The sequence below is a fragment of the Protopterus annectens genome, chromosome 6.part1, assembly GCF_019279795.1.
Source record: "Protopterus annectens isolate FY-2018-M chromosome 6.part1, PAN1.0, whole genome shotgun sequence".
Classification (NCBI taxonomy): domain Eukaryota; kingdom Metazoa; phylum Chordata; order Ceratodontiformes; family Protopteridae; genus Protopterus; species Protopterus annectens.
The window spans coordinates 487,522,117-487,548,987 of NC_056738.1; the positions used below are offsets into that span (position 1 = coordinate 487,522,117).

Sequence of the window (26,871 nt, forward strand, 5' to 3'; positions counted from 1 at the left end):
CTATGGTTTCAATTGAAGACATTTGTGCCGCTGCTACTTGGTCAAATCCCCACACTTTCATTGCACAGTACAAATGGGACACCATATCCAGGAGTAGATGTGTCTTTGCTGTACTCCGGAATATCTTTCCTTGATAGCCACCCTGGATTTTTATTAGCTGGGAACTGTCCCACACGTTAATGAAATGAAGTGCACAACATCAGATAGACAATTGTATTTTTACCATAACGTTCCATCTATGTTGTCCATCTTCATTTCCATTAACCTTCCTGCTCCCTTTCCTCTAAGTCTTTGGGAAGCCTGGTGCAATTGATAAGGAATCTTTTTTTTTCTTTTGTTGAGCTCCTGATGTTCTTTTTCATTGTTATATTTAGACATATTTGATATGTGTGTCTTTTTAGAGTAGTGTAATGTTTGTTAGCTGTTTTGCTTTGTTTCAGGCAAACTTGATCCTAGGTGGTCTGGGGGGAGAAGGATGTTATGGGTAGGGAGGAGCAGCTCATGTCAAGAGTCTTGAGCTGAAAGAAGACGTCAGGTTGGTTTTGAGGATCAGAGCTGTAACCCACAGATTAATGGAAATGAAGATGGGCAACACAGATGGAACGTTATGGTAAGAACATAACTTCTTTTTATGCTGTCCACACAGTCTACAGTGCCCTGGCCAAAGCATTTGACAGCAAACTAGCTAATATATTTAGTATGCTTAATGCCTTAGAAAGAGGTCTTTATGTAGTAAAATTGATAGCAGATTGACTAAAAGACAGAACCCAAATGGTGTAAATAAGAGGTGGCTCATCAGATGTCTTATGAAGTTCAGCAGTGGTGTCCCACATGGCTTAGCGCTTGAGCCTCTTTTGTTTGGCATTTGCTTTTCTAATCTGCACACCATGAACAAAAACCTCTGGTTAACAAAGATTGCAGATTACTGTACATTGGGAGTCATTGTTAGGACCCAGTATAACACCGAGGTCCTTTATCAAGACCTTATACTTGTAAATGCCTAGTGTACTTTAAATGCACTCAAATGAAATGCTAAAAAGTACACTGTTGTCACATTTGGAAAACAGACCCTTCCCATAGCATATAGCATGTTCAACACACCATTCCAAAAGTCGAATGATATTAAAGAATGTTAACTCAGTATGATAATTCACTCTCCTTTTATCACTGTGTAACAATAATCCATATGTCCTCCTAACTGGCACAGCTAAATGCCAATGTAATAGCCAGATCTAAAGAGTTCATTGTCCCCATATATTTAGCATTGATTGAGCCAGTTACTCAATACAGTGCCCTTTTGGGAGATACCTCAGTAGACATATTGAACAGCTAGAAACACTCCATAGTTTCCTGTCTAAGATCACTTTCTTAAAAACCCTAAGCTACTCGTAAAGCGTGGAAGCACTGTCCCTTTATAGTCAGTATCTTACAGACTTCTGAGGGGAGGTCTGTGTCTTTGTTTCTGCACAATTGGGAATCCTGTGGTCCTGAATCAAATGCTAGAACCCACATATTCCATGGAAAGCTGTAAAGAATTACAAAAAACATTGTTGCAGTTTAACTCATTAACACCTGTATGGTGTGGAATGTCACACCTCTAGCAGCCTACACACATCCTTGCATTTCAGAGCATTTTCTGAAAAATAGTCTTCATGGACGTATTTTGTGAACAATTAAAGTTATTAAAACTCTTGAAATAGCAATGGTGTCATTAAGACGTATTTACAGTGATAATGATCAGTGCATTCATAGTCTTTCCATAAATGCTCTAATATATTATAATGCGCAAAATCCCCAAATTATATTTTTGTTACAACTTTCATAAACAAACTGTCATGTTTTGGTAACTGTACTACCTAGATATATATGGTTAGAACATTTTTTGTTTACCAGACATAATGTTTCACAAGACAAAAAATTCCTCTGAGTGCATGTTTATTGAGATATTTTCAAAATTATGGAAACGTATGCTTAATTGTATAATTAGCAGTATAAGTAAAACTGACTCTAAAGATATGCAACTTTCAGTGCAAATATCAAGTAATATTTTCTTTAAGATTATCAAAGGTTTCATGTGTCTTGCAACAGTTTGTAAGTCATTTAGTTTTTGAAATATTAAGTACATATGTAAATTGTTTATTTGAACTGTTACTAACAAACAACAATATATCGGGTATAAATATCATATAAATGGATACTAACAGTGAATTTTCATGTCTGCCACCATGACATTTCACACCGTAACCCTCAGTAACACAACGTCCTCCCAGCTATGAAAATATGAACAGAAATATAAATAAGTGATAAATTACTTGATTCATTTCTCTACTGCATGACATCCCAGAATAACAGTCTGTATCATTTTGTTAATACTGCTTTGCCCTTTCTAAATACTGCTTATTATTAGCTAAGTCACTTGGTCAAAGAAGACTGGTCCAAAGGAGCTATGGGTGTCAACTGAAAGTATACAAAAATGGTGTTATTGGCTTAAATGAATTAATGCAGTGGTATTGAATATGTTAAATGTTATTGTTGTAAAGCTGTTTTTACACTGATGAATACATCTGTTCATTCTTTATAGTAGCATTAACTAGTGAAAAGATGTTTGCTGGGTTTTACTTTCCTAAATTGAGTTTTCAGAAAAGGAACATTTTCTCTTGTAGGCAGACAGCAAAGAGTGAGTGTAGCTTTCATTAGGCCCAGTGATTTGACTGAGCAAGTAAGTCTCTTCATTGTTTTCTAATCTGTGTTTGAATTCTTGCTGGTGTTTTCTTGCAGATCTGCTAACCACAGCCACCTGATAGCTCTTCTGCAGCAGTTGTTGTATAGTGAATCCCTTTCACTGTCTTGGAGGGATGTTATAATTCCAGTGGTCTGCCAAGTGGTCCAGACGGTAAGGCCTGATGTGAAGAACAATGATGATGACATGGACATCCGGCAGTATGTGCACATAAAAAAGGTAAGTGCTTCTAGCATCCTGCTTCAAATGACCGCATTCCAGATAATGGTTTGCACAGTCCTTTTTAATTCATTGTGATGTGGAAGGTCACTAGGCATGAATGTTCTTCTGAGTGGTGCAGGCATTTTTTTTTTAAAACTCCATCCTTGTCTGTGTTGAAATCCTAGCCAGAGAGTTTGAACTGAGACTGAGCAGAATTGTCTGTTACATGATTGAGTTTAAGAAGGTGGCTACCCCTAACTTCTGTGTTCTGCAAAAACTTAACTTTACTTGGCCATATGATAAAGGTGTCGGGACAGTCTACGAAGGCTTCGTGCCCACGTAGTGGCGCACAGCTACAGTTATCCCACTCCACAAGGGGGGGGATCCACCTTGGATCCTGGGAACTACTGCCCCATCAGTCTGGCAAGCGTGATCTGCAAGGCCATGGAACATTTTATCATGGAACTTGTAGACAAAGACACTGGCAACCTTCAAACACTGGACCCCACCCAGTTTGGGTTCGTGAAGGGCTGATCTTGTCTCCTGTACCTGATTGACTTCTTCAAATCAGTCTTCAGAGCCGTGGACGAGGGTAAGGCGGTCCACACATCCTATCTGGACCTCACCAAGGCCTTTGACACCATCCACCACTCTGGAATCATAGATAGACTTCCTAAGCTGGGCATTAATCCCTACGTCACTCGATGGGTTGCCAACTGGCTTACTGACAGAACCCACACTGTAAAAGTAGCCGACTCCAAATCCAGCTCCAGACAAGTGACAAGTAGAGTACCTCAGGGTTGAGTTCTGGGACTGCTCTTGTTTAGCGTCTACTTCTCTGAAGTACAGGCCAACACTAAGGGACTCTAGCTAACAAAGTTTGCGGATGACTGCAAACTAGGAACCATTATTGAATCTCCACATGATGCGGATATTCTACAAAAGGACCTAACAGAAACAGATGCTTGGTGCCAGAGCCATGGGCTCAAGCTCATTGCCAAGAAATGTATAGTTATCCCCTTTGAGAAAAAACATGTACCTGTGAATTACCACATAGGTGGCAGCACACTAAACACCGAAAGTATGATAAGAGACTTGGGGACATGGGTGGACAGTGGTCTCATCCCTCATTAGACCCATTATAGAATACAACGCCCCGTTTGGTATGTATCTCTCAAGACATCTGCAACAACTGGAAAGGCCGCAGAAATACCTCACTAAAAGAATCACAGGCCTAAAGCAGATGCCCTATGCTGACTGCCTTAAAAAACTCCAGCTATACTCTGTCGCATATAGTCTACTCTGAGGCGATCTCCGCTTAACATACAAGGCCATGTCAAACCCAGAGCTGTTGGAATGCTACACTTAAAGAAATCCCAATCCCTCAGAGCCACGTGCACCAGGGATCTAAACCTTATCACAGTAAACAAAACATGCTGGAGGGATAGGTTGTTGACCCAGAGACTCCCCAGACTCTGGAATAGACTGCCCATACATGTCAAGCAGAGCACCTCTGTGGCCCTCTTCAAAAGGAACCTTGACAATTGGATTGAAGAAAGGAAATTCACTCCGGGGATTACGTCAGTCGCCCTGCTAGACAGGGGTCCAGGGAAGTAAATAGTGTGGGAAGAATTAACCAGAGAATTGTTATGGCTAGGCTTGTATAGGCCCTAGGGCCGATAGCCTAGTACAAACCTGTGAACCTAAGAATCAGCAAATTAGTTAAGATTGTCCTCTGAGGACCTAAAGGTAACATAGTATTCAGTAACTGCAGGTATGGACTAAGTGCTTCATTTGTCCAGTTTAGAACTGTGTGATTTTACTCAGCTGTAGGATGTGAAACTGAAGATTATGTAAGGTCAGTTTTCAGCTGTTATGTTGTAGGATTTACTTGTCAGAGGATCAGTTTTTGCAGCTTTCGAGTTTACCTTGATGTGAAAGGGCTGTGAGCCCTGGCCTGAATAGGTTATTGCTAACTGCCCCTCAGCACTCATACTGAGATTAATGGTGACACTCTGGAAAGTTTATACATGGGACATGGGGTGTTTGTAGATAGGCAGAGGAAGATATGGGTGATATCCCTACAGAATATTGATTTAGTGCTAGCAGATTGTTAATCAGCATAGACATTTTCTGCCAAACACCAAAATTGGGCAGACTATCTGAATCACAAAAGTGATTAGTTGTGCATGCTCTGAGGGTGTCAGTTTACAGCTACAAATAATCTTGCTCTCTGTGCCGGTATACATTATGTACTCAGTGCTTTAAGTATGAAGTCATGTTTTGGTTTAATTTCTCCAAGTCTTTGATGTTTCTAATACCATGAATGGTATGAATCCCTTTCCTAAATCATAGTGTGATTAGTTTGTGAAATTGGTATTATTTCAGTCTTTGATGTTAAGGGATGCACCGCAGTGTGCCCAGAATGGACTCTTTCTGCAGTTCATACAGATCTGCATGTATTGGTAACATATCTAAATATGACTAAATTCTTTGAGACCCACTGATCCTGCAACTATTTCAATTGTCTGAGTATCTTTCTTCCACAATGAAGTTGTTTCTGCCTGCAAATTCTGGTATTTTATGACACTCACTCTCTCTGTATGTAAGACGCACTGTAATCACTGGATGTAGTAGTTTTAGTGATTAATGCTACTTTTGTGTTCTTTTATTGGACTACTATATTTGGATTTCTTGCTTTAGTTTTTTGAACTGTTGCTAATGGATAATCCCAGGTGATATAAACTTCATCATTCTCTATCATACTTTGGCTTATGTTTCCAGTGCTTCTCAGCTGCTTCAATAATGCAGTTGTTGCACAGTCCACAATTTAACAGTCTTGCAACATTATTATGCCTTTCAGTATACAGGCCCTCTGCCATTAGTGTATCACACAAATATTATGAAGTCTTGCAGTGTTTGGTCTTACATGTATATCCAGTGTGTTAACTAAGATGCTATCCATGGTGGCAGAGGTGGTAAGAGAATTACCTTCATGTGTTTCCTTACCTGCATGCCTGACCCACATAGTAATAGTCTCTCTGGAAGTATTAGTGTTTTTTTTTTTTATAACCTGTGCTGGGTGTCTATGTAAATAAACTAGGTAAAGCCTGATTTGAGCCAATTGCCTTGTGGGGGCAGAGCCTGATATTTTTAATGTTGGTTGATGCTCTCTGCAGAGTTTTTCCATGTTGCTATGTTCCTGCTGTCTTGAATGATGTCTTGAATGTTAACACAGCAGAATGTCTAAGCTCAAACCTCCAATGTTTAGGGCTTAAAAAGCAGTCAAGTTTTTTTTTTTTTTTTGTTCTGGTGATCCAGAAACCAAAGATGATAATCCAGGTCTTTAAAGGCAACGCATCAGTCATCAAGACAGCAGTCCACCTGCCTGTACTTCTCCCATAGCCATTCTTTCATTTTTTTCTTTTTAACAGGTGGAGAGAGTTTTGCTTTTTCTTTGTTTTTGATACTGTTGGTTTTAGCTGGGAAAGATCTGGTGGAGGGAGGGAGAGACCATCTTGTACTACTTTGGGCTTTCCATTTGCATCATCGTTGAGATAATATTCCAAATGAAGAAAGGTGGAACAGACATAGATGAATTTTTAGTTGAATACCTTCATTTTTTTGATTGGAAGATTTGTTTTTCAGTGATTGCTTTTATGACCCATTGCCGGTGAAGATATGATGGGTTCTGTACAAGTAGAACAAATACAAAAGAATTGCTTTTTGAGCCATTCAAACTAAGTTAAAACTCCAAGCAGTAGAAAATATTTATAAATTAAACTCCAAACAGTAGGAATAAATGGTAAAAAAAATCTTGTTGCGATCAAAATGTCTTTACTTTTGTGAATAAAAACAGCTTCACATTCTTCATATCAAACAACAAATCTTGTTGCAAGTAAAAATACTTTCATTTCTTAGTCTTTTGATAGTTTTCTTGATATAGAAGGTAGGGCATCGGGTGCATTTGGCCCTGTAAACTGATTCCGAATTGCAATTCCCAGGTTCTTGGCAGTCATTGTAGCGGTCAATGTTAGGGCAGTGGAAACCCGTTTTGTTGCTCTTGCTTACAGTAATTGCAGTTGGGGGGGGGGGGTACACAAGGGAAGGTACCCTTTGGGAAGTTGTTGGTCCGTGGTTGTTCTGCTCATTTTTTCAACAAAATGTCTTGTCTAATATTCCTGTTCCTCCGAATGTTGAAGCTAGTTTTTTCTGGTAGTATATTTTTAGCATTAGGTTATTCTTGAGAATAATCTAGTTGTCCTTAATGATGATGTCCATTATAACTCTTCCGTCAGTGGAGGAAGTAACCGTCATGGGAGATGCCTTTATATCCCTCATTGTGTTTTTTTTCTCTTGTTTGTTCTGTGGCTGTTGTCAGGATTTTTGGTAATCAGGGTTGGTGTTTTTTTTTTTTGGAAGGAAATCCAAAGCATCCCAGAGATGAACATTTTACTGTAACCACGGGTGAGGAAATCTTTCTCTAGGTTCACTATGTTGATGGTGAAATCCCTTAATTCCTTTGATATTCTTGCAGTCCTGAGGCCCTGGGATTTAATCATGTTCTTCTTGGTCTGGAAAGGATGTATTCTGTCATGGTGCAATAGTAAGTTTACTCTGGTAGGTTTTTGGTATAGGTTATTTGAGAGCCAGTCTGTGCCTACCGGTTTTGATATCATGAGGTCTAGGAAATTAGAACTGTCTTTGTTGTGGGAAGTTGTAAAACTCTGGGAATTCATGGAGTTCCCAGTGCAGTTGAGAAAATCCAGTAACCTTGCCTCTGTGCTGTTCCAAATAATAAAAATGTCTTCAGTGTATCAGAAATAATAACTCGTGCTGGTAGAAGGGAGAGTCATATATGTGTTCTCTCTCCCATTTTCCTAGGGCAGTATTAGCTAAGCTGGGATATATAGGTTCTATACAAGTGTCCTTTTTATTGTGTAATATGTGTTGCAATATTCACTTTTACTGGCAAGTAACAATCCTGACTTGTTACTAATCAGTGATCTTGCTGCACTTTGCATTTTTTGTGAAGTTATGTCTAACTATTTACAGTGTTTTCATAATTAAGTTTTTCATAGTGAATTCTATAGCATATGTGTGTGAAGCACAAGGTCAGTATTAGGTTGTAATTAAGAGCCTCTGCATATAACATACCCATTCTAGCTGTAGTTTGCATTCCTTGTGAGATTTTTTTGCCCCTCTAGGTGATGAGCTTTAAGCCACCCCCAAAACTGGACAGGGCCCATAATTACAAGTTTGCTCCCCAAACATTTCTGACCAAACACTCTCCTTGGGAAATTTTTAAAATCTGCTAGTTCAGTACACTCCCTAAAAACATGTTCTCAATTTCCTCTCTTTCACATCACAGCTCCTGCAGTTGATGTTTTACCTGAGGAACAATTTACTGAAGTTGGTCTGTTATTTAAAAGTAGTTATGCAAACACTTCCAAGCAGAAATCTAACACCTTTGGACTTTTTTGAATACTTGGGAGCTGTACTGATGTCCTCCTTTTTTCGCTTTGTAAATTGCTTTTCTAGTCTGCCTTCCCAATCTTTTTGAGTTTTATAATTATTTTGAAGTATCTTATATACCTTACCAATTACCATTTTTAAACAGCAATTTCTGTTTTAGGTTCAGTTAAGTACAATACTAAATCTGAGCTTACACTTACAGTCCTCTATACATTTCCCTTTGCCTATGCTCTACCTTCCTTACCAGGGGTTATCATCATTCATGTAATTGTAGTCCACACTTCTGCTTTGTCTCATCCCACTCTGTTACCTTTCACTCTCAAGTAATTTGCTCCCAGTACCTTGATTCCTTTGCTGTTTTTTTTCCAGTAAATTCCAGCCCCTTCTTGCCTATTTTCTGTACTCCTACTTGCAGTCATCCCAAAACCATGTATGTTCATTCCCTTGTTCACTTAGCTCTTAAAATACTTTCTGTTACTTTGGACCTGCATCCAAAGTCATACTTTCTCCTCATTACTCAATCCCACAACCATTTCATCACCATTCCCTTCAACAGTAATGTATTACCTGCTTGTGATATGCATTTGGGCCTGAACTGCATAACTGTAAAGTACCTCTTCACATCAGGTAATTCTAAACCACCTTGTTGTATGGGCCGAATCAACTTATCTGACTTAACTCTTGCTCCCTTCCCATTCCAAATGTCTTCATCTCTTTATTAATTATCCTCAAGTTCTCCTCCATTTAATAAAGTTATGCCTTACTTTTATCTTATGCCCCCAAAATGTGGGTATTGCTGAACCAGTTAACATGTAGGTACATAGTTTTCTACTATCCTTTTGTTTTATCTTCATTAATTGTATATCTCATAGCTTCTCAAAATATTCCACAGCACTGAGATGTCCCTTTGTTGGATTTTTCAAGTACAATCTACAAATAAATCTGAATTTTGTGATTACAGTACCATTTAAATCCCTGAATCTGTGAGTCTTTTTTTTTTGTCAGTGTGTCTAAACGTAAAGCAAATAGTGGGGAAATATGACACTCCTGCCTTATTCCCCAGTTCAGACAGTTTGTTGGAGAAAAATATTCACACGTAAATTATTGCCTCCAAGCCTTCACATATCCTCCTAATTAACCCTATTATTCTGTCAGGTTGGGAATACAAATGCTACCATTACCCCACTGCAGAAAATCCCAGCTTGAGTTGAATACTTTATCTGCAACAAGGCCCACCAACAATAGTGTTTTTTTAATATTATCCATCCCTCTGGCTCATCATTGTTTTACTAATGTCACATCTTTGCCTCCCGTCCACATAACCACATTGATCGATATCTTAAATTTTGGCAACACCTTTGGTATTCTGTCATCTGGTGTAGACATAAACACTTTATAGTCCTGGTTTAAAATTTAAATGAGTCTGTACGAAACTGGGTCTGTAGGGTCTTTACCCTCTTTGAGTAATGCAACCACCACTACTTTCTTACAAGATACTGGTCACCTCTTTTAAAATAAATGTTTAGCAAAACCTTCCAGATTTTATAACTTCCTTCCAGACTTCCACAAAAATACTGTATGTTCATGTAGACTTTCCTGTTTGATTACACATCATGAGTTTATCTCATCTCTTCTCACCTTGGTTATTAATTGTTGAGTGTCATCTTCTTCTAACTTTGGCATAATTAAGTCTTCCATATATATTTCCATTTCTGCCTTTTCTTCATTTCTACATTTCTCTGTGTTTACCCATTTTCATAAAACTTCTGAAATATTTTGCATACCTCTTTAAGATCGGTTTATTTTTTTTTGTCATAGGCTCCCTACGTTTGGTGATAATCCTTTCTACTTTCTGATGCCTACGTCATTGTGATAAAAGTTTTCGTGCTCTAGGGTTATCAAAAAAGTAGTCACTTAGCAGCCTTTCCGAACTCTTGTATATCATCCAAATACTCCCTTATTTCCCTTAATCAGCAATATTTTAACCTTTGTCAGTCCTAAATATTTCGTATTACTTCTTTCCTGTGTCTCTTTCGGCCTAATTTCGACCCTGTTTTTTAAACTCTGTTTTCATTTTATCCCACTGACTAGCTATCCCTCGTGAAGAAAATTCTATCTTCCTTAATGAGTCTTGAATCATTTCCACTACCCATTTCTTAAATTTCTCTACTTTTAACAGGTGAAGCACTATTGTCTCATTTTTACTTCATTACCATGCATCTTTATCTCAGTTTTAATCGGTACATAATTTGAAATAGTTGCTTTATGTGTCAAAGCTTTCAGTTTAAGTATTTCTCCTGTGAAATACAGTTTCTATCCATTCTAGCCCAATTATTTTACCTTGGGTAATACGTGAATTCTCTCAGAGTTCTACTACTGAGTTCACATCTTCCATACCAAATATTCTTAATGTATTTCTGCAGAAATCTACACTTGTATTTTCCCATGTAGTTCCTCAGATAACATCCTCACTATCACTAATCAGGTTAGTCTATCCCCATAAATGATAATGCCTGCTGAAAGCTGATCATTTCTCCCCCAAATTTTCTTAATCTCCATAGTTTTAGATGGAATATGAATAGATCAGAAATCTGACCAACCACAAACCAACTGCGACCAAAGACCACTGACAGGCAAACGACTGAATTCCACACTTTTAATATGAAAAAAATAAAAAATATATAAAACGTGACACATGAAACGCTTTTCGTCCGGCTTGGTAGCCAGACTTCGTCAGACAAACCACAGATAAAATTCATGCCTTATATAGTGATTGACACACCCTCCCTTCTGTTTAATTGCAAGTTAATTATTTAATTGATCAATTCAAAAATCACACCAAACCAACTTATTTCTCTTTTCTTCTTTCTTTTTCTTCATACAGAAACATCCTACCAATTCTTGTATAAGCAACTACATATAATTAAAACCTTTATGTCCAACAATAAACATAATGTCTGCAGTATGAAATACATTCTAAAATTGTTTGTTAAAATATTATTATATAAAAAGTTATCTATACAAGTGTATGTATACATCATTCGTAATATCCATAAAATCTGCTCGTCAATTTCTTTTATTACTAAATGTAGCTCAAAGGGGCTCTCTCATCTAGACAAACTTCTTAGTTTTAAAATATAAGTAATAGATGTTACTTCATTTAGACCTGGTGGTCTACTTGCATCTAAACGGAGCTGCCATAACAGTTCATATTTTTCCAATACTAACTGGTAGGGGCCTCCTCTAGTGTCAGGTATAACTTGTCCGATAATTCTAAAGAGAAAGGTATGATCAGGATACCTAGCACAATGCCTAGCTAAGGCATTCTCCACTTTCCCTTTATTAATGTTGTATATGTGCTCATACACACTTTCTTTGAGCTTTCTGTCGGTTTTACTGACGTAGAATGTTGGACAAGTTTGGCACTGAGCTAAGTACACTACAGATTTTGAGTTACAGTTGAACGTTCAGTCAATCTTGTAGGTCCTATCCCTCACCGAAAAAGTGGTCCCAGGGGCCATAAATTTACAAAAATTGCGTGAATCACATTTAAACATATCTGGTGTTTCGTATGTTTTTGTGCATGTGCCCTTCCAATATAACATTCATATTCCTACCCCTCTTGAATATGAATATCAAGGTTGGTTTGACACCAGTTTTTTCTTCAGTAGGAGGTTCCAATTCCTACACAAAATGTTCTTAATTCCATAAGCATCTGTACTAAAAGGGGTAATAAAACTCACTGAGTAATCTCTTTGTTGTATATTCCGTGTAATAGCATCATACCTCATTCCCATGGTGTCTGAAGTGTTGTTGTTTGAGGATTCTAAATGTGTCACTCCCATGTCTCCCACCTGATGTGTACACAAAATGGGTTTATATAACCCTTTTCGTCTTTTATACTGAACTTCATGTAAAAGTTCCAAAATTAAACTTTCAGGAAACATGTTTTTCAAGAATTCACATCTATTAGAAATTCATCCTCCTCAGACACCATTCTGTCTGCTCGCACTTACTGGCCTTTTACAACAGATCTTTTCTTTTGGACTTGGTGTGAGCTAGTAAAATATAGTAGGGAATTTGAGTAAGTTTCCTTATGATAGATTTTGGCAACATATTGTTTCCCCACTTTTGTTTTTCCCCAATTCCACATCTTAATAGGCAATCTTGTCTTCCTGAAAGTTACTAGTGAAATTTAAAAAGCTCGTAGTTTTATTGAGTATTTTTAAGAATTGCTCAGCATCAGTACGGTCCCCTTTAAACATTAAAAAAATGTCATCCAGGAATATAGTGTATATACCAGTGCTGGCAACCATGTCCCCACAACTGAAATTAAACTGATGTTCCCAGTGGGCCATCACCAAATTAACAAAGCTAGCTCCACATGGTGAGCCCAATCACTACCCCTACCTTCTGTAAAAAAAATCTGTGTTAAACAAGACAAAATTGTTTGTCAGTACTATATCCAGTAGGTCCTCCATTGATCTCAATTCAGAATGGGGGGCCCCATGCATCTATAACTTGTATTTTAAAACTAAGAAGTTTGTCTAGATGAGACAGCCCCTTTGAGCTACATTTAGTAATAAAATAAATTGACATGAGCAGATTTTATGTATATTACGAAGGATGTATACATACACTTGTGTAGGTAATTTTTATATAATTTTTAACAAACATAATTTTTAGAATGTATTTCATACTGCAGACATTTTGTTTATTGTTGGATATAAAGGTTTTAATTATATGTAGTTGCTTATGCAAGAATTGGTAGGATGTTTCTGTATGAAGAAAAAGAAGAAAAAAGTTGGTTTGATGTGATTTTTGAGTTGATCAATCAAATAATTAACTTGCAATTAAACAGAAGGGAGGGTGTGTCATTCAATATATAAGGCATGAATTTTATATGTGGTTTTACTAAGGCGGGCGAAAAGCGCTTTATGTGTATTGTTTGTTTTATATATTTTTATTTTTTTTCATATTAAAAGTGTGGAGTTCAGTCACTTGCCTCTCAGTGGTCTTTGTTCGCAGTTGGAATATGAATAGATAACAATGCAATCCTACTCCTGTGCCAGTAGCCCCTTACTACCAGAAATCTATCATTATTGTGCTGGTTTTCATCTTCTGCACTAATGGAGTATCTATAATAATCAGTATTATACCCGTTTATTTCGTAAAATGAGTATTATAGCGAGACAAGTTTTAAAATAAGCAACGGAGATGTCCTATGTTAAACTCATTTAAATGCCAGACATCTGCGGAAGGGCAGTAAACAGGCATTATACTATGCCATTATTTAAGAAAAGTAACAGTTTCTTTTCTTAAATAAGACCAAACCCAGGGGTTATTGCTATAATATTACTCTCCTTTTGCTTTGTCCGTGATAATTCTACTGAAAGCCCATCCTGTAATCCTTTCTTTGTAAAATTTGCATGCTCATTTTTATCCAAGTTAGTCTTCTGCAACATTTATGTATTTAAAAATAAAACAACCACAGCTCAGGAGGTAAACAGTAAAAAAATATGTTTAATAAAGGAAGAATGCTATATGATCAAATCTTGTCACAAATAAAACACCCATGTAAGCAAACAAATAAAATAAGAGCTTTCACCCAGTAAAACAGTGAACTTCCTCAGATAAATACAAGTGAAAAATTAACAGTTTAAATATACTGTAGTTCATCTTCATTGGTGTTTGAGACTGGTTAAAAGACTCAATAATTAATTTTCGTGAACGACGAAGACCAGTAGTTATCATTTAGCTCTAGCCATTTTCCATTTGGTGAAATACAAGCTCATAAATGTACACATTAGCACACTGGTCTTTTGTGATTGGTAAAACAAAGAAAGCTTAAATCCAATAGTTAAGACATGAATATTTGCAAATGGTTTGGTAAGTCTAAACAGTCCTTCACTAGTGATTGGCTACAATAAACAACATTCCCTGTTATCATACTCAGGTTTACCAAAACTAGAAACATTCTCCAGTTTTTAAAAAAAATAATAGCAATGTTAAAATTAGAATAGTAATGAGAATAATACAGTCAATTCTAACTGAATGAAAAAATTTAAATAATTCAAAATTCGAAAAGACTTACTAGTCCTATAAAATAACCTTATCGTTCAAGTGCTTTAAGTTTTGAAATACATACGATAGAAGACTGTTCATTTAACCCTGGCTATACTCTGGCATTCAACTAGATTTGCCATATTAATTCCTTCTTTTCTAGTTGCAGTGCTTAAAGTCCTCCCCTCTTATTCTTACTAACAGAATCAATAGACATGTAGAAAAAATAATACCCAGGGAATTTGTTATCATGCTTTTTTGAATTATTAGAATTTTTTTCATCCAGTTGGAAATTACTGTATTATTCTTTTTACTATTCTAATTTTAGCATTTCTGTTACTTTTAGCTTATTTAGCTCAGACAAATCATCTCCCTTGTCGCACCAGTCTGCCCACACAGCATCCCATAGGGAATCCTTAAAGTCCACCAACTTACCACACTCCCACAAAATATGTTCCCAAGTACCTCTTTGTTCCCCGTCACACCTCCAACATTTGGTATCTACCTGAGGAAAGATTCTCTAGAGTCTACTTGGGGTATAACAATATCTATGTAAACATTTCCAAGCAAAAATTCTAAATTTTCTAGATTTTGTTGCTTATTTGGGAGACATGCATATATCCTTCCACTGTTTCTTTGTGAATTGCTTATCCATTCTCTCTTCCCCAAACTTTTCTTACCTCTTCAGATTTATTCTTATAGTTATGCAGTATTTTATATGCTCTACTAAATTATTCCTTTTTTAATGGCAGCTTCTATTTTAGATTCTACTAAAAACTCTACCGGCGGTGTTTTTTCTTTTAGGACCCCCCCCCCCTATTCTTTCTCTTTGCTTATACTCTACTTTCCTTATCAAGGATTAATATCAGTCTCTAACCTACAGTTCAAAATAAATTCTTGGGCCTCTTCCCATTCTGTTACCTTTCCCCTCTCTAATTATTTGATCCAAATACCTTGGTTCCTTTGCCAGTTTTCTCTAATAAATTCCAGCCCCCCCGTGCCTATCGTCTGTATCCCTAATTGCAGTCATCCCTATCAGCAGAATCTCCTTTCTCTATTCCTGTGTTGACTTAGTTCTTAGGATACTATCTGCTACTTTATGCATATAATATGCTGTATACTCTTCTATCAGTATTGGAGCTCATCTAGCAGTTAGTATAAGTTCTTCCCTTTCCTTTATCTTGATATTCTGCTGAATATCCATCCTGAAATCTTTTGATCTGATGTTACCATGTTCATTTATTCCGCAATGAATTGATCTCAGATCTGACTCTGGCACATTTTTTTAGACTCTTGGATCTCACTCTCAAGCTCCTCCCCTTACACGTAATGCCCTTAACTCCTGCATTACCTCAGATCTTGGTTGCCGCTCTTAACGTTCAGATGTGGATCACGCTGTCTCGAGCTCTGGGTTTGTTTTTTTGTGTTTTTTGTGAGATTTGATTGAATTTTCTACTAATGTTTGTTTCTATCTGTCTTTCTGTTACCCTATCCTCCCTTTTCTCGCTGTTCGTTTCCGATAATTACATTTGATTTCTACCCTTTTTCTGTCTGGTATCTCTAATTTACCATTGTTAACCCTTTCCTTCTTAGTTTCTCTCTTACCCGCCTTTCAGGGTAGTTATTTAATTTTCTGTTTTTTCCTTATTCCTTTGTTAACAAAAAAAAAAAAAAAAAAAAAAACTTCCTCTTTTTTTCTTTTTATCATGGCTGAAAAGCCAATAGGTTTTAAAAAGTGCACTTCCTGTAGGCATAAGATACTGAACTCTGATGCCCACAGGGAGTGCATCTGTTGCTTAGGAGCAGGCTATCTAGATCTGCATGCCAAATCTGTGCGAGTTCAACTCTAGGACCCTAAGCGATAGGTGTAGATTAGTATTGACGGGCTTAATTCCAGCTTTGGTTCCTTCCTCAGCTTCTGTTTCAGGCGGTCAGACCCCCTACCAACAAGTCAAAAACTGCTTCAAAGCTCAGAGAGCCTAGGAAACTCATCTGCCTGGTTTCCTTAATCTGGTCTTGCATTAGAACCTCCTGCTAAGTTACCTAAACGTTCAGATCTGACCTACTGAGATCCTTTTCCTGGAATGGCAGTCATCTTGACTTCAAAGCCCTCACTTCTCTCTGGAGCTGATATCCCCCCTAGGCTCCAATCTCCCTTCTTACAAGAGACACCCAGGAGATTCTTGCCGACGTTCCACTTCATCTTCCATCAGGTCCTCCCAAAGTCTCTCCAAGGCAGATGTGGAAAGGATGATGAGGAAATTCCTCAGAGGTGAGCACCTGCCATGGGATCTGTGAGCCTTCAACCTGTTTCCCATTCCATTGTCTCTCCTTCGATTCAACCAGCGATTTCAGAGGCCTTGGATCTGATGACGCAAGCTCGAAGTGTCAGATCCAAAGATAGCTTCCTCTTTGACTGCGACTGTGTCCCTGACTTGTTTGGCATCAACCCCCCTCCCCCCTTGAGCATGACAAGGCTCAGAGCTGAAGTGTGACCACCAAATCCCTGAGGATACATTTGACTCTGAGAGTTTCGGAGCTGTCACTTCAATTCAGAGCCTCTGCACAGGAGACTAGGCAGGGTCGAAGCTCAACAGCATCTGGAGTTATGGCTCTGGTGAGGTTGGCTACAGCTTCTCCCACTCCTTCCACTTTCAAGGTGATAGAGAAGGTTTTCTCTTGCCAAAGAGCTCTTTTGACTCTTGCTTCTTCAGAGCCTACTACCATACACACTTCAGATTGGACATCTGAGCCTCATCTAACTATTCCTTAGGGGCAGCCAGCCTGTATGAGCTTCCAGGCATGTCATGCTCAGGAACTTCCCACTCCTTCCAGTACCTCTCCAGGTCATCCCATTTAAGAGGTCCCCCAGAAAAGATTTTGTCAGAGGAGGCTCCTAGATTCCCCTCCAAGTCTTTAACTGAAGATACTGACTTTGATGAAGGGAAGGGGACCCCCAGATCACCACCAGAAGACATCTCCTTCAGAGACATCCTGGAAATCGGTAGCCAGAAAGGTGGATGGTCTTCTGATACCCCTTCCCAGGAGGAGTCTGTATTCCTAAAAGCCTTTGGGTCCAGCCCATCTACATCTTGGGTTACCCCTCCAGCAGATGACCTTATAGATCTTGTGTCCTGCTGGCGTAGAATGGGCCGGATACCATAAAACCAATTCCCTGTCCCTCGGGCAAGATTTTCACGTCACCCAAAGACAAGCCTGGGCATCCACCACAAAAACACTTGGGTGCAAAGAATTGTATCCAGAGGATATTTAATTCACTTTTGGCAATCTCCCCACCCAAATAGAAAAATCTCCCTGATGTCTCACCCAATCACTGGGCGTTAGCAGCTCTAGAAGTTCAAAAGCTGTAAGGTAAAAGGGCCATCTATGTGGTCCCACCAGACCAGAGAGGATTTGGAACTTAATTAATGTTCCTTTTAGTGCCAAAGAAAACAGGGGGACCTTAGGTCCATTTTGGTTCTAAATCAGTTTGTGAAGAACTCCAAGTTCTGGATGGTCAGGGTTCATCCATTCTGCTTCTTCTGCGGAAGGAAGACTGGATGTGCTCCATAGATTTCCAGGATGCATACTGTCACATCAAGATGAAAAGGTGCTCTTGGAGATGTGTGCACCTTTAGCTGGGGGCCAGTTATTATCAGATCAGATATTTCCCTTTGGGCTTACCACAGCCCACAGGGGGGGTGTTCAAATGCATGGCAGTGATAGCAGCTAATCTCAGACTGCTTGGATTCAGAGTGTTTCTCTACTGAGACAACTGGCTTCTGACCACACCAGCCAGGCATCTCCTTGAAAAAGCCAGGGATGACTGACTCCAGTTGTGCCAGTCTTTGGGGATCACAGTCAATTATTCCAAGTCCCATCTTCAGCCAGTTCAAGTCTTGGGAGTGTATAGGAGCTTGCCTGGACACATTTGTGCTGCAGCTACTTGATCCAATGCCCATACCTTTAACTCTCATTACAAGTTGGACCTCATTTCTAGAAGCAGGGCTGTTGGTTCTGCGGTACTCGGGGGGGAAAATACTTCATGAGGGCCACCCAAGATTATTTTAGCTGGGGACTCTGTCCCATTCATTGAGGAATGAATGAAAATAACATCATATATAAAAGTTATGTACTCACCATAACTATGCATCTGTGTTTATTTTCATTCTTCCTCAGCTTTCCACCCCCCTCCTTTTCCTTTAGGGAGTGATCTGATAGATATATTGGAACCACTGTTCTGTTTGAGCCCCTTTCCTGTCCTTCTTTCTTCTGTAATTTGTAACAATATTTTACAGATTTAGCAGCAAACTCGATCTGAGGTAATGCCAGAGTTAGAGGCATTATGGGTAAGAGGAGGAGCTCAAGAGTCGGATTCAAGAGTCTGGAAGAAATGTGTCCAAGCTCGCTGCAATATTTAATCAGAAACCCATTCATTGAGGAAGAATGAAAATGAACAACACAGATGCACAATTATGGTGTGTACATAACTTTTATTCTATCAAATTCACTTGCTCATTTTTTTCCAAATGTGCCCTCCTGTATTTGCATTTTACATTTTTTAATATAATTCAGTACTCTTTCCTTTTTGTCTGTACCTGTGAGGCCATTCATATTCCAAAATAATATGGATAAGCGTAGCCCTTATGATGAGTTATTATACCCACCTATTATGTTTGTCAGTTTTTTTAAATGTCTATTTCCAGCTTTTGTGTTGCACACATCCACTAATGTTTGATAGGTTGGTCCTTTATATGGTTGTTTTTTGACATTTCCATTTGAACTTGTCACATTTTACAAGACTTTTTTGTTTTACTGGAGACCCTTCAAAAACACCCCGGAACACCCCCATAATGTTTTAACTTAAAATAAAAACACAAAACTGTACATCTTCAAATAATGAAGTTTAACCCTACTGAAAGGAATAATTGTCTCAAATTGACAACTGCACCCACACCTAAAATTAAGGTTATCCACGCTAAAGCAAATGTTAGTTTGTGCTCTTATTTACTCTAATTACTGTATCTCTTGTGTTATCTTTACTCTCCTCCCATATGTGAAAAACAGCTTGTATGCTTTCATAAAAGATCAACTTTTAGCCTTAAGAGAAAGTGCACTGGCTATCTTTAACAAAATTAAATTGTACATGCATTGAGTTATTAGGTACCAGGAAACATATGCTCTCTTATTCACATCCATGGAAACACAAAAACAGAATGTACAGCTGCCTCCAACTGCAGACTTCTCAACAGGCACTGAATATTTCCTAAAGGAAAACTTTTCATTACATTTGAAGTATAGTTTTATGTTTGTGGCACACATGCTTAAGCAAGAACCTATTAGATTAATCCAAGATCATTAATCCAGATGTTCACACATGCAAAAGTAAAGACAAACACATCTCAGCTCTACATGTGTTATAATCAGTGCACTTTTACACCCCATCTCCCATCCCAGTATTACAGCCAGACCTCTCAACCATACCAAATTCCTCAGTATTTACTGGTTTTGAGGCCAAAATATTGGGGTGCCATGAATTCCCGAGTGGCCCCCTTAATTTTCAAATTTTCCAGTCTTTTGTTTTTAATTTTTTTGGTGTATTACCACTTTAAATTTTTGGGTGATGTCACCTCACGTCACCATAGGGGCATGTGTGATGACATCAGCTACTGCCTGTTGAACTCTGAGGGAAATGGGGCGATGGTGGGGAGGCGGCATAATGTGAATTTTTGACGAGTCCCAGTCGAGAGGAAAAATAACTTCTTATTTGTTGCACTCTTATTATACTGTGTGCAAGTTCCCGTTGCAGTATTTAAGTGCACGGGATTAAATTTGTCATTCGACTATTGTTTGTTGGCCACAATACTGTGTGCAAATGTGCGTGTGTGTACTGTGTAAGTTCGTACATTTTAACTGGCTCTCTGTGCTGCATTTAAGTCCGTCATTCAACTGTTGCTTTTGTCTATCTGCTGGCCAATATACTGTATGCAAGCTCGTTCATTTGCATTTAAATCCGACATTCAGTATATCATTCAACCTGGCTCTTTATAGGGTGTGTATAAGTTCATTTATCAAACAGTTTGTCATTTTAACTGGCTCTTTGCTGACTGACTGTGTGCAAGCTCGTTCATTCATTTTAATGGCAGTTTATAGTTCATCTTGGCTCTTTGTTTATCAAACAGTTCATTTTAACTGGCCATTTAGAATTCATTGTGCATTTAACTCTGTCTTTCTTATTAGAGTGTGTGAGTTCATTAACTGGGCTGGCTCTTTGCTTTTGAATTTAGGGGGTGGAGGACAGGGGTTCATTAACTGGCTCTTTGCTGTTGTTGCATTTTAATGGCGGTTCATCATTCCACCTGGCTTTTTCTTTAGAAAACAGTTTGTCATTTATCTTTGTGCATTGTATAACTGGCTGTCATAGAGTTCTCGTTGTGCATTTTATAACTGGCTGTCGTCTGTGTAAAATGCCCCAGTTAGGTATGCCTGGTGGTTAGGGTTACTCGGGCTCAAACCCCCTGTATCTTGGGTACAAGGAGCAAGAGCTTGAGTTCTCTACCCATACCATAATTTCTGATTGAAGGAGTTATAGCTCTCAACTGTACACATTTTCACAGAATGTCTGGTATGTTTGGCTTATAATTTTGGTCTGCTCCTCTAAACTTTGGATGGTGCAGTGGTAATCTTGTTGCCTCACAACAAGAGGTTCTTTGGTTCGATTCTCAGCTGAATTGGCTGCTGTGCAGACTGTGGAGTCTGCATGTCCTTCCTGCACTGCATTTGTGTGGGTTTCCTCTGGGTGCTCCAGTTTTCTCCTACAATACAAAGACTTGTGCCTGGAGTGTTTCTCTTTGGCCCTTTGCTGAAAATTGACTTTGCTCCAAGTCAGACTTTTCCAGTAAACAAATGTAAAATAAAATTTATGGGTTCTGGAAAATCATTGAGAACTGAATTCACTAAATAATGATAGCCATTTAAGTTTGTCTTCCTATCTTTCAGGAAACACATGGCAACAAAATTTTATTGTAGCAACTTTCTAAGATTATACAAGCAATGTTTAAAATGTGTCCCCGGTTTTGGGCCTTTGTCCCCTCCTCAATAAATTTTGGCTGTTTCCTGATTTCTTATGCTGCACAGGTCTTCAGGGAAAGAGAGGTTTAGTGCTGCTATGCAAAGTCTACTTGCATTGTTAGTAGCACAACAGGTAGTATACTTGGTTTTGCTGCAGAAGGCTGTGGGTTCTACTCCCACAGTATGTAGATGGATTGTTGATACTGTACTGTGTTGTACTTTTAAAGGGGGTGGATGCCGCAGTCATGAGAATGTCCTCCTTTGGCGGAGATACCTAGTAACTATGAACCTGTTATCAGTTTGCCATCCATTCCTTACTGAAATATACATAGGCAATTTATTCTTCAAGGGCAACAGGCACTTTACTTGTAGATAAAACAATGAAATATAAAGTTGTTTGCTAGCAGCAACGTCTTCATTAGCTACAGATCTCTTTAATGTGGAATTATTTACATGATTTTTACTTCAGCAGAGTGTGCATATTTACTGATACTGGTGGATTGTAGAAGTTTGAGTAGACATTTATGATGGAAATGTTCTGAATTGGGCAGTTTTGTCATCATTGGTTCATGCATTTTGTTTCATTGGTAAAATGTTCAAAACAATAAATTTAAAACGCGCTCTAACAAGTGTGCTGTATTATACAAGGAATATAATTTAATGCAGTCAGGAAGGCGCATCAAAGAACACACGTGTGTTTCGTGTGCAAGGGGCCTATGATTTGAAAACAGCCCAAAGGTAATCTTTATCCACAAGTGGGCAGATGCATTTTCTTTAGATGTGAGTTTCAATGCTGTTTCAGTGAATGTGAGTTTCAAGGGCAGATACATTTTAATGCTGTCTGTTTTCATTGTGAGACACACTGTTGCTTTGTTTAGCAGATGTTTATTAGTGTTTGTGCTATAAAATGTAAAAAAAAATCCAAATCATTGTAGAAGTAAAGCAGTATACACATTATAGTGTTTATGGTAGATGGGGTGAAATAGCCAAGTAATGGGACATTGGAATGACTGCTGGGGGACTCTGTGGCCATATTTTGGTTGCCTCTTCTTCAGTTCATCCAAAAAGATGGCAAAACGGTACTCTGTCCCACAAGATTTATTGTTTGTTAGCTCTTTCTTACAACAAATTAAATGTACTTCATCAGACAAACAAATCTCAAAAATCCCCCTTTAAATAATCATACTTGTTAAAAGTAGCATCAATTAACATTTAAAGTTACACTCAATTAAAATTTAAAAATCATAGTATAATAATATAGAAACCAGCTGTAATTGGCTAACAGCTCAAAAAGCTTTACTCTAAAACTGTATTAAACACTTAAACATATATACTTCTACATATTTGTGTATCTTTTATACATTACTCATTTGGGGAAACCATGCATACCATGAGGGAGCATTTCCACTGGGAGAGCCAAGATTATTCAGATTCTAAGAAAAGGCTCAGAGACTTTCTTTTACTACCTCAGCACAGACCTCTTGCTATTCCACCTGTTCTAGACATTGTAGATGATGTATTTTCAGAGTCCGGCCTGTCTCCCGACTCTTTACCTCCGGCACCTGTTAAGCCAGACAGATACTACAGGGTTCCAGATTCTCATAAATTTCTATATAAAAACCCTGCTGCTGACCTAGAAACTATTTCTCAGGGTCCCAAAGGGGGTCAAGGCTGCTACTGCAAAAAAACCTGTCCCCTCAGATAGAGATTCTAGGGCACTGGACAGATGGGGGAAAAAAGTTTACACTTCTGCTACCTTGGCTGTAAGGGCTTTAAATTGTCAATTTCATATGCTTAAATATCAGCAATACTTAATGTCTCTGTTAAAACAGAAAATGTTGACAAATTCTGAATGTTCTGAGAACAAGGAATTGCAGGATTTATTGTATGCAGCTGAACAAGTGGGAAAACATACTTTGCAATGTGGTTATGATTCACTGCAGGCTTCTTGCAGGGCCGCTGTAACAGGTTCTGTCATTAGAAGGCATGCTTGGTTAAAGGAACAGACTCTGCCTGATCATGTTAAAGCAAAATTATTGGATCCTGCATTACAGCATGGTACTTTTAGTGTTAAGGCAGAAGAGGTGTTGAAGAAAATGGAGGATAAAGCTAAATCTATGCAGACAGTGAAGGATTTCTTACAGGTACAGCCACCCAGATTTAACAGGAACTGGCCTTCTAAGAATTGGTCATTTCCCGTGTCAGACAGGCCACAAAGAGGCAGATACAGATGCCCTAGAGGCAGACAACAGCCCCAGGGCTCATACAGGCCCAAACAATGGGGTGCTTCTACCTCCAAAAGCGGAGAAGACAAATCACAGCCATATAGGAAACAGTCCCAATGACTTCCCTCTGCCAATGCCAAACATTTATCTTTTGGCAGCACCCTTAGGGGGAAGGGCACACGATCACCCAGGACAAATGGGTCTTAAATATAGTCTCTCAGGGCTACAGGTTCCACTTTCACACCCTTCCAAAGGCAAAAGGTATGCCAGACCTGCCACACAATCAATGGGTAGAGGCACAAAAACAAGTTTCATCTCTCATGGACATGAGAGCTATTCAACCAGTGCCACAACAAGAGCAGGGACAAGGATTTTACTCAAGACTTTTCTTAGTACCAAGAAAGGACAAAGCATGGAGACCAATTCTGGACCTGTCTATTCTAAATACTTTTCTGGACGTTCCGAAATTCAAAATGTTGACTCTGCAGCAGCTTCTGCCCATGTTGGGCAAGAAGGCTTGACTTGTAACTTTGGACCTCAGAGGCATACCTGCATGGCCCAATCAGGCAATCCTGCAGAAGATACCTCAGATTCATAGCTGGCTCAGTGCACTACCAATTCTCTGCACTGCCCTTTGGCTTATCTACTGCGCCCAGGGTCTTCACAAAATGCCTGGCACCAGTAATTGCATTTTGCAGGCAAAAAGGAATTCAAATATATCCCTACGTGGACAACTGCCTTATTCAAGCAGAGAACAAAGACATTCTACTAAAGCATCTGGCGTTTGTAAAAAGATTACTAATTTACCTAGGGTACACAGTAAACGAAAAGAAATCAAAACTAGTACCATCTCAAGAGATAATATTCCTGGGTGCAAGCTTAAATACAACTGCCCGGATGGCTTATCTCACGCCAGACAAACAATGACAACTGACTTCTTACTTCGAAAGCATGGCAACAAAGACCCAGATGTTCATCATGTTACCCTGCTGCAGTCATCACACTTGTGTTAACCTGCCGTCAGGCGGTCCCAGAGTCAGCCCGAATTCCAAAGTCTTGGTCTGGCGTCGGTTGCTGTCGCTTCTTCCCTGACGTCAGAGCGCCAGGGGTATATAAGAGGCATCCGACGCCATTTTCTTCAGTCTATCTTGCCGCGCAGTGCCCGAAGCAGAAGCAGTTCGCTAGTGCCGGTCGGCCGACACCTGAGATTTTCGATTCGAATTTCAGTACGAAGTCTTCAATAAAGCTAAGTACCCCGTTGGGTAACCTTTTCTTGCCTCAGTCCGATGTCAGAAAAAGTTAACAATTGCATTTCTTGTGGGAAGCAAATACCTCATAAGTACTTCCATTCTTATTGTATTCCTTGCCTAGGCCCAGACCATGACGTCACAGGTTGTCGGTTTTGTGCTAGGTTTAATAAACGAACTATCAAACGCCGTTTTGACTTCACACGTCATTACTTTGGTAGGAAATTTAATTATATCATGCCGTCAGAGCAGCTGACGACCGGCATGCATAAAAAACGCAAGGATAAGGACAGGCAGCCTAGGAACAAGCCAGACTCCAAGGCCTCTGCTGGGCCTGTTGCCGATTCTCCAGTTTTCAGTGAGGCGCCTACGCAGCCCCTGACGACCGCAGAATTGGAACCCCAGACAGCTGCGGATTCTCAAGCGGAGTCTACTAGGCCGACGCAGCCATCTTCATTAGGCCCTTCCGACACCGGAGCTGAAGGAGACCCCTGTGCAGTGGAAACACCTTCGGTTGCAGAAGGTGTCTTCAGACCGACTACACTCACCATTAAATTTTATGCTAAGTGTAAAACTCCTTTAAAACCAAAAAGACTGTACATCAGTCTACAGTTCAAGGCCCCATGCCTAAGAAACGGATGCTTAAGATGGCTGAAGATTTGATTACCCTAATCAGGGGTTCCCACCCCCCTTCCAGATAAAAGACCAAGACAAGAGGAGGATTATGCTTCCTCTGACCAGGTTTCAATTTCCTCAGATTCTTCTGAGGAACAGGATTACACTTTTCCCCCTTATGAAGACTCTGATGCTGAAGACTCTATTCCCTCAGCATCTCCCCCAGAGGACTGCTCCTTTGGGGAAACGTTACATACCATGAGGGAACATTTCCACTGGGAAGGCCAGGACTACTCTGATTCTAAGAAAAGACTCCGAGAGTTCCTTTTACTACCCCAGCACAGACCACTTGCTATCCCTCCAGTTTTAGATATTGCGGATGATGTTTACTTGGAGTCTAGTCTAAATCCAGACTCTCTACCTCCTGCTCCAGCCAAACCAGACAGAGTACCTGACAGACACAAATTCCTTTATAAAAGCCTTGTGGCTGACCCAGAAACAATTTCCCAGGGTCCCAAGGGGGCTAAAGCTTCTATGGCTAAAAATCCTGTGCCCTCTGAAAGGATTCCAGAGCCCTAGATAGATGGGGAAAGAAAATATACACCTCAGCAACTCTGGCTATGAGAGCATTAAATTGTCAGTTTCACATGCTGAAATATCAGCAATTCCTAATGTCTCAGTTAAAACAAAAAATGAGCACACATACTGAACAGTCTGAATTCAAGGAAATGCCGGATCTGTTGCATGCAGCTGAGCAGGTGGGCTAACATACTTTACCATGTGGATTTGATTCATTGGAAGCTTCCTGTAGAGCAGCTGTTACTGGGTCTGTCATACGTAGACATGCTTGGTTAAAAGAATAAACCCTGCCTGATCATGTTAAAGCAAAATTATTAGATGCACCTTTACAGCAGGATGTATTATTTGGTGTCATAGCAGAAGAGGTTTTAAAGAAAATGGAGGATAAGGCAAAGTCTATGCAGACGGTCAAGGATTTTTTACAGGTACAACCCCCTCGTTTCAGCAGAAATTGGCCAACAAAAAACTGGTCCTTTCCAGCTTCTGACAGATCGGCAAATACAGACACCCAAGGGGCAGAGGTCAGTCACAAGACCCTTACAAACCTCGCCAATGGGGTACTACTACCCAGAAAGGAGGAGAACACAGGCCCCAAGCTAGCAGAAGACAAACACAATGACTCAGTCCTCAAACTACCAAGCAAATCTCTCCTGGC

General features: G+C 39.3%; 1 protein-coding gene across 1 annotated transcript in view; it reads left to right on the forward strand.

Moving 5' to 3' along the window:
- Window positions 1-26,871, forward strand: part of PIKFYVE (phosphoinositide kinase, FYVE-type zinc finger containing) — a 3,858,188-nt gene that overhangs the window by 2,072,185 nt on the left and 1,759,132 nt on the right. The window contains 1 exon segment of the mRNA XM_044075403.1: window positions 2,779-2,959. Within this exon segment, the coding sequence (XP_043931338.1) occupies window positions 2,779-2,959 (181 nt within the window).